Source organism: Manis javanica, chromosome 14 (assembly GCF_040802235.1).
Source record: "Manis javanica isolate MJ-LG chromosome 14, MJ_LKY, whole genome shotgun sequence".
In the NCBI taxonomy this organism is placed as follows: Eukaryota; Metazoa; Chordata; class Mammalia; order Pholidota; family Manidae; genus Manis; species Manis javanica.
This window is the reverse complement of record NC_133169.1, coordinates 67,350,325-67,364,417: the sequence shown is the minus strand read 5'-3', so window position 1 is coordinate 67,364,417 and position 14,093 is coordinate 67,350,325. Positions and strand designations below refer to the sequence as shown.

General features: G+C 34.6%; 1 protein-coding gene across 1 annotated transcript; it reads right to left on the bottom strand.

The window, feature by feature from the left end:
* Positions 1-5,222: 5,222 nt before the first annotated feature.
* LOC140846053 (olfactory receptor 14I1-like) lies at positions 5,223-6,185 on the bottom strand. The gene has a single exon (XM_073221466.1). The coding sequence runs from the start codon at positions 6,183-6,185 to the stop codon at positions 5,223-5,225; it is 963 nt and encodes a 320-aa protein (XP_073077567.1).
* Between the last annotated feature and the right edge of the window lie 7,908 nt (positions 6,186-14,093).

The following is a 14,093-nucleotide window of genomic DNA, read 5'->3' as shown; positions in this document are numbered from 1 at the left end:
TCATGAGAAAGTTTCATAAGATTGTATATCAATGACACCGTAAATAAAAAAAAAGAAAAACCCAGTCCCAAAGTACTACACACACACTGCATGATTCTATTTATAGAACAATCTTGAAATGACAAAATTAGAAACAAAGACCAAATTAGTAGTTGCCAAGGGGTGAGGATTAGGGGCTTGGGAGGGAGGGAGGTAGGCGTGGCTATAAAAGGCAACAGGAGGTTTCTTTTTTTTTTTTGAGAGGGCGTCTCTCATATTTATTGATCAAATGGTTGTTAACAACAATAAAATTCTGTATAGGGGACTCAATGCACAATCATTAATCAACCCCAAGCCTAATTCTCAATAGTCTCCAATCTTCTGAAGCACAACGAACAAGTTCTTACATGGTGAACAAATTCTTACATAGTGAATAAGTTCTTACATGGTGAACAGTGCAAGGCAGTCATATCACAGAAACTTTCAGTTTTGATCACACATCATGAACTATAAACAATCAAGTCAGATATGATTATCCATTTGATTTTTATACTTGATTTATATGTGAATCCCACATTTCTCCCATATTTTTTTAAATAAAATGCTGAAGTGGTAGGTAGATGCAAGATAAATGTAGAAAACATAATTTAGTGCTGTAAAAGGGCAAATGTAGATGATCAGGTGTGTGCCTGTAGACTAAATATTAATCCAAGCTAGACAAGGGCAACAAAACATCCACAGATGCAGAAAATTTCTCTCAAAACAGGGGTGGTGCTGAGGTTCTAAGCCTCACCTCTGTTGATCCCCAATTTCTCACCTGATGGCCCCCCTGCGACTGTGCCTGTCTTAGGCTGTTCCTCCCTTCAGGAATCTTACCTGTGTCTGGCTAACCAGCATTCCCCCGGGCCATACAGGGAAATGTAAAGTTGGTAAGTGAGAGAGAACAATATTGTTTGAAAAGGTTAGCTTCTTACTTCTTTGCAAATTTATGCCCTGTGGCTTCTATGCCCAGCATTTGTCTTGAGGTATCTTTACCAATTGCAAGAATTATGATACTCTGTAATTTTCGATATGAGGCACAAATTCTACTAAAGTGTTGTAATTAGGAAGGAAGAAGAAAAGCTATCGAAGTAGCAGAAGGAATAAAACATGGGAAGACTGATTATTTCTTTGACATAACTTCTTGTAGAGTAACATAATCATGTATAGTTGGATATGGCTGGTAATTGTAGGTCTGCTTTTGTTATGTATCTGTATTCCTATTTTGTTAATGTGTGTATGCAATTTAATTAGTAGCTTGTTAAAACAGGAGGTTTCTTTGAGTGAATGGAAATGTTCTGTACCTTGACTGTATCAAAGCTAATACTGCTTCTGATATTTCACTATAGTTTACATAAGACATTACCATTAGGGCGAATTTTCACAACAACATGTGCATTTTACAATTATGTTAAAATAAAAAGTTTAATTTAAAGAGAAGATTACATACTTCATGATTATATTTATAGTATTCTGGTAAAGGCAAACCTATAAGGTCAGAAAGAGATGAGTGGTTGCCACGGTGAGGAGTTAGAAAGGAAGTTTCTACAAAATAATGTACAGCATGTTGTATGTAATTAACCATACTGCCTTATGTAATTGAAAGTTGTTGAGAGTAAATTCTAAAAGATGTTACACAACAGAAAATTGTAATTATGTGGGGTAATGTGTTCAGCAACATTATTGCAGTTGTCATTCACCACATATACGGTTTTAAATTTTCATGGTTTGCACCGTAAACTTACACAATGTTACTTTTCTTTTTGTGAACTGAAGTGTAATCGATATACAATCTTATATTGGTTCCAAGTATACAACATGGTGGTTCAACAGTTACCCATATTATTAAATCCTCACCCCGACCAGTGCGGTTATGATCTTCCCATACAGGAACGTGTTACAGAATCATTAGATGTGTTCTCCATGCTGTACTACCATCCACAAGATGTCTGATTCACCAAATTACATTATGATTAAGAATTTTTGTTCCCCTTTATCTCCCTCAACCTCCCCAACCCCCATCCAACCCCTCCAACATGGTAACCACTAGTCACTACCCAGTGTTTATGAATGTACCACTACTTTGCTCATTTTGTATTGTTTTTATTTTCATTTCCACAAGTAAATAAAATCATATGGTATTTGTCTTTCTGTGCCTGCCTTGCATAATATCCTCCAGATAGTTCCATGATGTCACAAATGGCAAGATTTCTTTCTTTTTATGGCTGAATAATATTCTATTTTATACACATGACACTCTTCTTCATGTATTCATTTCTCAATGGACAGTTTGGTTTATTCCACATGATGGTTTTCAGTTATCACTCAGTAAACCTGATAAAAGTGTATGCTAGCATATGTGAATAAATAGCGTACCATTGGAAAAAGGTCTTCAAATGTGCATTGATAACACACATAGAGAATCAATGACAATTACCAGTAAAATAGCCATCTAGAATTTTCTTTATCTTTCTTTACCTGCTATCTTCTTCTGCTCTAAGTCTGTTAATGACTAAACAGAAGCTAGTAAATAGATAACATTTAGAATAATAAAAAGTTGAGAAGCTGATCATGTTCCTTTCCCCAACTCTAAATTGCTAAGCATATAGTAGGTACATCTTAGGAGAGGGAAGGTTTGACATAACAATGCATTTTTCGCTATGCAGAAATGGATTCTATTAGCACTGTACCAGACTCAATGTACTTAATGAAAGTGCTCAAGAGTACCTTTAAAATTAGAAAGAAATCAAGTTAGAATAAATATATACAAATGTGCAATTATTTTCCAGAAATTTGGATCTTCTTTATGGAGAACCATTAAAATATATAATTTCTTTCTGTACTTCAATTTTACAATTAATATATACAAATTCCATTCCTAAGTATTATCTGAAAAAAGACTATGTTACCTCGTATTTGTAAAATCAGTTTTCCCAGAGTATTCCTGGTATTACTCAACTTTAAAAGAAGAAGTAGATAAATAAAATTAATGTTTCTTCAGTAGCTCTCGGTAGCCAGACTAATATTTTGATGGAGAAGTAAATATATAAAATGAAGAAAAATATTCATAAATAAGTCTATGCATTCGAGGTAAATTTATATTTTAATTAAGGGTTTTCCAAAATCTAATGAAAAGTGAATTTGTAGATAATGACAAATAAAACTGTATCATCCTTAGGAGATAAATCACTTATATAATCACCTGGATTCTTTCTGCTCTAAGATGCTGGAGTTTGAATAATTAAAATCAAATTGTAAACAGTATAATCCTAGCGAAAATAAAAAATTAGATACGTTTATGCTCTTCGGTTAAAAACAATTTCTCTAATAATATTGAAACCAGATAATTCAGAAAAAATAGTTTGATTGTAATAAAACATTTTTCTTCAAAGAGAAGACGCCACAACTTAAATAGAAATGTAAATATAGGAATTGCTTCTCTTTCTTCAATGTGAGAAAGGAATATATATATTATTAAGAAATAAATATATATACTAACATTTTCAAATCACACTGATATGATCAGAAATTCAATAATTCCATAAAAATGGGCACAAAACAAGCTTTACATATTTATAAAATAACTCCCTTACATATTTTAAGTACAATATGTACATCATTTAAAAGAAATTCTAATTCTCTAATATTCTGAAATACAACTGAGATGAAACTTTATTAACACATAAATGACAACAACTGGAAAACTGAGTTTTCAATTTTCTAACGATGTGCAGTAATCATCATATACTGGAATACAAATGGATCAGAAATGGGAGGAGATCTTTTTTAACAAAATCCTTTAGTGTAGGTGAGTTGGAATAATGTAGATATTCACTGGTTAGGGTATGAATAAATGAAATGTGGCGAGTCCTATGAGATGCAATGTTGCAGGAAGAATAAATTAAACAGTTATACTCAGCAACTTCAACAATTGCTTTGGGTTTAAACAAAACAGACATGAGATTTATTTTTAGTAATATTTATTAGAATGAATGGATCACACAACAAAAACAGATGGCCATATTGAGTATGAATTCTGACTTATCTAACAACTAAACTGTAGGGAGTTCTCCCTTTGAGTTTGTTCAGTTAGGGCTGTAGATCATGACATGCCATAGCTTGTTCAATTTAAGATTTAATTTTAGGCTAGATCAAGGTTACTGTATATCTGGAAATCATGTCTTTTTATAAATAAAAGTTCCTCCCCTCTGCTGGAATAAAAATGTTTAACTAAACACTGAAATAGGAATTATGCATACAATTTCCTCAAAAGTTCTTAAGGTTACAGAAAACAATAAATATTTTTTCTCTGATAGGGATCATGCAATGTGTGTTAAGCTGTATTTTCTCTCCTACCTACCATAATGACTAGCTTCTCCTGGCCCCAAATTTGTATTTCCCTGTGTCTCACCCCATCACATGCAACAAGGTTCCATGTGCAAGAAGGTCAATAACTGATTTCAACTAACTTATCTCCACGCTTTTATTCTTTGTCTTATAAATGATAAATATGTCTTTTGAGCATTAATTAAAACACTATCACAATTACATGTTTGCATGATAACTATTTTATGATACTTTGTTTTATATGTCTATAAGGAGCTATTCAGGGTTTCCTAGTATGCGTACTAATTATCAACTTTCACTTTGCTAAGTCTATGAGAGTTGGACAATCTGAAAAAGGATTTATGTGGTGCATGTTTATGAATATGATTGGCATATTTACAGGTACAACTGTTACTGTTATTTTCAATAGGTATCTAATAAAATTACATCCTTTATGTTCATCCATGGAATGTGAAAATACACTGAAATAAAAGGATAAGGTGAAAAACTACAGGTATGGATTATCTTACAGAAAAACAGAACTGATTTTTCATCTCAGCTTTACAAAAAATCAGTGCACCTGTGGGGAAATAAATTTATCATTTTAGATCTTTATTCAGTTGTGAAACCATTGGAACGAAACTACATAAAATACCACTACATACTGCATAACAATTAGTGTTTAAAGACAGTGCTACAAGAAATTCTAGCTCATTTTATTCAAACAGATATTTTGTTCAAATGATTTACTTCAAATTTATTAATACATCCATCTCTCTTTTATTAAATGTCCACACTACTAATATATAACTTTAAAATTAAAGTTAATATTTTGGTATACATTTTCCCACATTAATTAGAGCAACATTAATTTCTGGTTAAGAAACAAAATCTCTTCTATGGAACTGGAAAGCTTTCTTTAACATTCTATGCACAGCAGATTTATTCTCCCTGTTCCTCAGGCTAAAGATGATGGGGTTGACTAAGGGGGACACCATGGTGTAAAACATAGCTCTGAGGAGGGTTTGAATGCTTGGTGAGTTTGAAACAGGGCCGAAGTAAGCAAACAATCCTGTAATTATAAACAGAGTAATTGTAGCTATCTGGGGGGAGCAGGTGGACAAAGCTTTGTTCTGGGCTTCCACAGAATGCATGTGCAGCACAGTTGAGAAGATGTGAACATATGAGGCAAATAAAATAAAAAATCCAAGTAATACAATGCAGGCACTGAAAGCAAGGGCCACAAACTCAGAAAATTGCACAGCCTGGGATGAAATACTCATAATTTGAGGTACATCACAGAAAAACTGGTGAATCACATTGGACTCAGTGAAGGGATGACTGAACATGGTCCCTGTGTGGACAGCAGAATAGACCAGCCCACTGGCCCATGAGCCACATGCCGCCTGTGTGCAGAAACTGGGGCTCACAGTGGACGCATAGTGCAGAGGGTGACAGATGGCAACATAGCGGTCATAGGACATGACCACAAGGAAGAAGAACTCTGCAGATCCAAAGAAAATAAATAGGAAAGTCTGAGCAGCACATGCTCTAAGAGAAATCATTTTCTGACCCATCAAAGAATTTGTGATGGATTTGGGAACAGTAACTGAGATGTATCCAAAATCTATAAGGGATAAATTGCCCATAAAAAAGTACATGGGGAAGTGAAGATGTGGATCTGTAACAATGATGGTAAATGTCACTAGATTTCTGGCCAGGGCACCCAGATAAACCACTAAGAATATCAAACCTTGCAAGATTTGGAGCTCTCGGGAGCTTGAGACGTCCATCAGGAGGAATTCTGTGAAGATGGTGAGGTTTTCCATATCTGCCAACATACTTCAGAAACCTGTAGTCAATTGCAAAGGGATAAGATTGTCCTAGCAACAAAATGGTTAGAGAGCAATTATGTCCTTATATGCTGTAAATATGTGGTATAAATTGGTTTACTGAATTAAATATGCAGAACTCATATACAAAGATTTTACCTTGAAGAGTGCTTATTAATTAATCAAATGAAAGAATCAAGGTATAAGAAAAACAATAAAGCTAAAATGTTTAATACTGTCTATATCGCTTTAAAAAATCCATTTTGTACAAAGGGGTATAAAAATCAACATAGATTCCAAATAAGGAATGAGCAGGAAGGGTAAACACAGATATGCTGATGACTGAGACATGAGGTCTCTCTCCCACATATCAGTACTTCTCACAAAGGCTTGCTCTAGTAAAGGCCAGTACCATACTCTTCAATTTCCTTCATTAGGCACACCAGAGAGTCCTTTCTTGAAGGTGAAAGGACTATTACTCTAAGCCACATGAGATAACATGTTTTCCTTCACTAGGCACACCAGAGAGTCCTTTCTTGAAGGTGAAAGGACTATTACTCTAAGCCACATGAGTTAACATGTTTTGGGTTCTTCTGTTATACTAGGTGATCTCTCCCTGAAAGGCAATGTTTTATTTGTACCCCTGGGAAGCCCCAGGAGACTAGTAATTTCACCTTTCTGAAATTCAAAAGGCTCTTCAATACCTTGTTTTCTGCAGATATTTTGGTCAGTCCACTGAGATTAATTAAATAGACAAAAGTCCATTTTTAGAGATGATATTTAAAACATGGTTCATAATACTTGAGAAAGCACAAATCCTCAAATGATTCATGGGTCAATAGTAGTTAATAAATAAATAAATTTATAAAATATGTTAATAGAGTCAAATAAATACCATATGCCTTAACTTCTTTTGTTAAGCAAAGCAAAACAGAATGAACAGCAGACTCAGAAACACTGAGAAGTGACTAGTGGTTACCATGGGGGAGCAATTGGCGTGGATGGATTGGGAGGATGAGGGGGATAAAGAGTATAAAAAATCTCAATCGTAATGTACGTTGATCAAAGGGATAGTAATACAACATGAAGAATACAGTCAATGGGTCTGTAACATCTTTCTATGTTGACAGATAGCAACCACATTAGTGGGGATGAGGATATAATACTATGTGTAACTGTTCAACCACTGTGTTTTATACTTGAAACCAATATAAGATCATATATCAATAATACTTCAATTTTAAAAATTATGTGTGTTCAACTTTCATATCTGAATTAAACTAACCAAAATTATCTGATGCAGACCCAAATTCATCCTTATATGTGGTGAAGTCACTGCTATAATTTTGAAAATTTGCTGCAAAACAGGATGAAAACTGAAAATGGCTATTATATTTGACAATGTAAATTATTACCTATGCTAGGATGAGTCCCTGATGAGTAGCTAATGCAAAGGTTGTAATGAAAAAAGTCAAATGGACAAAATATTAAGGTGATTATGAAACTGTCATGAAGAATGAGTAGAAAAATCTTGAATAAATCCTAGGAGAAAAATTTAAAAATTGTACATTCTCTTAATCATGACACCAGTTAGAGGGATATTAACAAGAGAAAGATACTAAGACTAGTATCCAGCTTTGGGGCACATAGTAGTCAAAAGTAAATGAGTGTAGAATGCAAAAATGATTTAAAAACATATAGTGTACATTTCACTGTTGAACAATTTAACAAGCACATTGAATTAACAATTGTTAAAAATTCCTACGGCTGAAATGTCCTCAGAAGTTCCTTGTGGCAATTTCAGGAGAATGGATGATGCTTGTGGACCATGTCAGACCTTATCATGGCAGCACCCAGTGTTTAGAAGGCCTGCTGTGGTCTCCTTGCCCCGGGAACATCTCTTTGCTCAAGCATAAGCTGCCACTCTGTCCAAAGTTTCTTCTTTCTGATTTTCTCTCAGCTGGGAAATGATTGTTACTTTCTGGTTAACTTTGGTTATCTAGGATTTTTTCTAGATTTTATGTTATTATTTATAATTTATAAAGTATCTCTCTTAAATATTTTCACAATAAATAGATTACTACCCCATTTTATGCTGTTCATGCTGTAAATTGTTTTCTCTTTAAAGTCACTTATTTGACTTAAAAACACTCTCAAGTCAACACAAAAGTTTTGACTCAGGTTTGCATAAAATACTTCCCAATATTTAAATGAGACTATTCACTGTTAATAATTAATAAGGATAGTACAAAGTGCTCCTACTACTGTAATATTCAGCTAATTAAATCAGACGAAAGCCTGAGAAACATACAATCAGCACCATCATGAAACCAGTAAATTCAGTTTCCTAACCACCAGGACACACAGTGCATCTCTAAGTAGTTGTCTAGACATCAAGCTAGATATACCAGTAGTTTTAGAATTATTTTCTCAGTCTAATACTTTTACAATTTTTTTCCTAATATTATTTCTATATTTAATAAAGTCTGACACCAGTTAATCTTGAGTCAACTGGTATACTTAAAGGAGTTAACATAATTAACTTAGTAACTAGTACATCCACTTTTATTGAGAGCATACAGATGTTATCATAATTGAATATCATTCCCCTAGACCTTAAGTGCTAGATGACCAAATATCTCTTCTAGTGGTTTCTGCATAGTCCACCTGATTTGTAATGGAGGTGAGCTACATAGAGATTTGAAACATGACAAAAAGAGTGTGATGATATTTATCAAATACAGCATGTGTCTGTGTCCCTAAATACATGATACACTAGTGGTTAATATATAGGTAAACTTTGAAGATAAAAGTAACAAAATATATTGTACACTCTTCTGTCTTTGGAAGGGGTGTTTAGTTCAGCTTTTGTGATGCTGTATTTCATGAAAACCGTACTGGGCTACTATCACCTTTGGTCCATTCCTATCATATAGGGCAGGGATTCATAAGTACAGAACATGTAGGCCCCTTCAACGATTAAGCAAGGTAGGTTTTACTGTAAAGGCCAGTGTTTCCAGATGAGGCAAATGCATAATCCACTCCATCAGGCCCTTAAAAATACTAACCAAAAAATTTTAGAGTATAGTTGTGGTTTCTTGTCTAGGAACATCCTCTCTTCAAGCACCCACTGATGAAGTGTTGGCCTGGGGCAACAAAACCTGGTAGAAATAAAGGGTTGAGGTGATCTTGGACAAAAATAAAGCTGAAAGTCATGTACTGAAGAACTGTACAGTCATAGCAGCATCTACCCCTCCCTCCTCCCTCCAAGTTCTAAAATAAGAGGGGAACCTATTTAGGGGACCATCCATTAGCCTTCCTCTTATTGTGTGTGATTCTCAGATCGATGAAACTTATAAGACAGCATTTCATGCCTGTATCTTCCCAGTTTCTGTCAACAAATATTTCAGTGGCTCATTCCAATTGTCTAGGAATCCATTACTCTGAAAATGATATGCAAGATACTATATTCACTTGATGTAATAACTGTCCCAATATCTTCCATTTCAGGATTTATGTAAACAGTTGTTTCTACAACTGTGTATGCAAGCCCATTCAGGAGTTTATTGTGATTCCTGTCAGGACCCATTTGAAGTCTCTTGTGTCTACATGCATCATTCCAAACTTCCAGATGTGTAATTTGGTAATTAGAGAATGGAAGGAAAATATCCAACTATCTCTCCATCACAGCAGCTCTTCCATTTCCTATCGTTTCATGAACTCAGTGGCCACCTCCATGAGAGCATCAGGATGCCCTCTTTTCAATTCCAATCAACTTCCAATGCTGTGAAGGGGTCTTCTGATGCCTTGAATTCCTATGGTAATTTTCAAGGTCCATAGTCAACAAGGGTTTTCCTTAAACAAACAAGTATTCCATTACTCAAAATATATATTATTTTTGACAGGCCTTTAATCACTGGCCATGAAGCAGTAACAGCCCAGGGAAAAGAAGAAACAACATGTAATTCAGCCCACCAGGCCGATGTGACTTTTCTTTTCTATCACTGTGTACGGCTCCCCATCAGGGTGCTGCCTGTTCATGTTGCAATGACAAACCATAAACCAGGCAGCTCTTTTGTTGTTCAAAATTTATTTGTTCATAGGATTGCCCATGGGTCTACAGGATTCAGAAGTTCCTCAGGTGGTTCCAATGTCACACTTGGAAAAAAGATGTGGTCAGCTTCTGAATAAGGTGGGTGGTTTCATTACCTGGTAGCATGTTCTTGCAGAATCCATTTCTACTTTACTGTAGAACTCCTCTGGATACCACCATTCCCATTAGAGTATTCAGCATCAACTAAATACGTGGGCTATCTTAGCTTTTATGATTACTGTAGGTCCTTCAGCCAGACAACAATATCATTAAGGGAAATTCCAAGCTAGTATCTCTCCACTGAAAATTCTATGGTCTAAATTCAAGTAGTCCCTGTTAGAAGCTTCTCACAGCCTTTTCCACAAGTTCCATCCTGCACAAGAATGTGTTATAGGCACTTCCAAAATCAAATATAAGTGAGGATCTTTGGGGCCCAGGGCACCTAAAGGAAGACCACTATTTTCAGATCAGATTGTCCACTATTTATTTCACCATTTAAAGATGTACTTAGGTCATTTTATGGATAAGAGATAGCATTATCCCCAGATGTGGAATATGTAGTCTAAAAAATTCCAAAAATATCTGGGCTTCTAACATGTTATATATTAAAATGTTAATCTCTTTTTATCCACCAGGTATATTTATCTACTCCAAAACAACAATCTTGGGGCATTTCAGCATGTCTATACATTCCCATTTGGCATATACAGTTGGTACATGAAGAATGTTGGATATACATGCCTCTTTTTTTTATAAGAGTAGACAGAGTGTTCTCCAATTAAACATAATATTAGGGTCCATAATAAATTCAGACAAATGAAACTACTCACATGAAGTTTGTTTATATATTCCATATTTTATCCAAACTTTCACCTTCATCCCATCAATAGTAATACCCCCATTTCTCTTAAGCCTAATGTTGTACATTATAATTTTACTGGTAAGTGTTGAGATTCTTTGTCATGGACGCTCCATTCTTTGGCCATTTTTCTCACACCTACATCATTGCTCTTGTTTCCATAGCCAGGTGCTGGGCTAAGATACTTTGGTCCTTTTGCCTAGCATATGTATATGGTGGTGGTGACACCAGACAGCACCTTAACAAAATATCAGTATTAACATATTCAGTTTTAATTAACTTAATATACAGTGATAGAGTGGAAGGGACCTTCATTTCTATGTTTCTCTTCCCAAAATTTATAGCTCAAATCTAATCATGAGAAAGCATCAGACACAAAATGAGAAGCATCCTGTAAAATCATTGACCACTATATTCCAAAAAAAATGAAATAATGGTCATGAAAGACAGGGAAGACTGAGAATTGGTCACAGATGTGAGGACACAAGATAATATGATCACAAAATACCATGTAATATAGTGGATTGAATGCCATGATTCCATCTCATAAGTGTATGCTGGATTGAAATGAGAGCAAAAAAAGAAAAGAAGGAAAAACAAATAAACTTCCCATGAGGTCTGCAGTTTAGTTTAAATTTTAAAAGACCCAGATCCCTTTTATCCAAATCAGAATTTTAGAGTTAAAATATCTTTGTGAACAATGGCATTTTAGGCATTGCAGAAGAAAAGAATTAAACTGAAATTACAGTTACAGAAACTATTGGGAATAAAACACAAGAGTTTTTAAAATGGAAAAAGTCAACTAAAATTAGCCCATTTTACATATAATCAGTATCCACAAAGGAGAAGAGTAAGAAAAAGGGGAAGAAATATGTTTAAGAAAATAATGGCCAAAATTTTACAAATTTGATGTTAACTATAACCCACCATGTCTGGGATAAATGTATTATAAGCAAAACAAACATGAAGAAATCTTCACAAGGACACATCATGGTAAAATTACTCCTAGTCGTAAAGAGTAAAACTGAAAATCAGCTGGAGAAAAAACATACAAAGGACAAAGAATAAGTTTGAATGCACACTTTCATTTAAACAATATAAGTAAGAAGATAAAGGAATGAGATTTTCACAGTATATAGCAAAAATACAAATGTCCCAGGGAAAAGTAGTATCTGTAAAACTATAAGAAAATAAAATGATGTCATAGAAGACGGACTGTCTGGGAATTAGTCCCTTCACCAAAACTATTGATCTGGAAATATCTGTCAGGAAAACCTACATCAGAGCTCCAGAATAACATTGGCAACATTCAGGAGCAAGTCTGAGGAGGAAAGATACTTCCACGTTTGGGTGAATTCTGATGTTTCACAGAAAGGCTACCATCCACATTACTCCATCCAATGAGAGAAAGAGATGGACGTTGTGGATTTCGTTCCTACTTCATGTGTGGGTGTCGGGTTGGTCAGTAAGAACCTTGTCCTGTAAGGATGTGTATTGTGTTTTGTTAAGCCACACTTTTCCTCCTGGCTGGCCTCAGGGATGACCATTGTTTTAATAACCACCAGGCTGATATGCTTTTCAGCTAACATCTCTTAAAGAACATGAGTAATATCAATGAAATGACATTGGTAAGTGCAGATTTTGAATAGCATGACAAACTAACCTGACATAATAGACATGTTGACAATACCCTCAAACAAGAAAATGTTTTTCATTAAAAATTAAAAAAATTTTAATTTTCCAAGGCGTACATGAAACATGCTACATATATGCCTGATATTATGCCAGAAAACATAAAATAAAATAAAACTGAAAATAGTCAACATAATATGTCAAGTTACTGCTTATGCATTGCATTCTTGCAACTTGCTAAAGGAGTAGGTTTCAAACCTTCTCATTACAATAAAAATGTGGTTAGATGTGCATTGCTTAATGTAGTAGCTCACATGTGGTAATCATTTTCTAACCTGTACACTCATCAAATCATCCCATTTTACACCTTAAGTGTGTATGTGTCCATTATATTTGAATATGGCTGGATAAAAATGATCACAAAATATGTTCCTGAATCAACACGAGTGAATTCAGGACGATCTGAGTTTGACTTGGCTCCAGAGTGAACTTGTGCAAATGGGAAATTTTCTTAACTTGGACCTTAACATTTCTGTTGAAAACATATTCTACCTGTATGAGGTACTGTGATTCCAAGGTTAGATGTTATATGTCACCTTCCTGGAATCAAATAAGCAAACATAATCTTCCACTATTTATATGATAAATTAAAATGACTGTCGTAATAAAAATTATATGAAAATAATGAGTTGTTTATTCCAGTGTGGTTAACAAATAGGGAATTGTATATTAAAAGATCAGTGGTACAACATATGAAAACCACCCTAGATATCTAACTGCACTGTCTCTTAAATATATTAAAAATAGAAATTTCCTTAAATAAAATATATTTAATTTCAAATATATGTAATTTCCAAGATATATTATTTTTATTAAAATATTACCCAACCACATTGAAATCAGAAAAGGATATTAGATATAAAACTTCGTTTAATCACTCAAGGAAGGCATAAGTTGTGCCCCTATAACATAATAATAACCCTACTGTAGTAGAGGTAGATACAGCTGTTAGCTTATGTTGCATAAATGCCATTTGAGAAACCGTGTGCTCGGTGAGGTTTCCATGGGGCAGTTCTGTGTTGTTCTCTGCTCTAAGGATGGATTGTATATGTGAAAGTTTGGCCTTGATGTCACTTAAAATGAGTTTTCATTGCTTTATCCCTTTCCCAGTCACTCACCTGGCACCATCACCACTTCAATTATTGCACAAAATTTAATGGTATACTGTCTGTTCCCATGGGCTGAATCAACATGCTGAACTCGTTTAGTTTCCAGGTCACTCCTGGACTCTGGTCTCTAATTGCAGCCCCCCTGGCTGGTCCAGGCCTTGAAA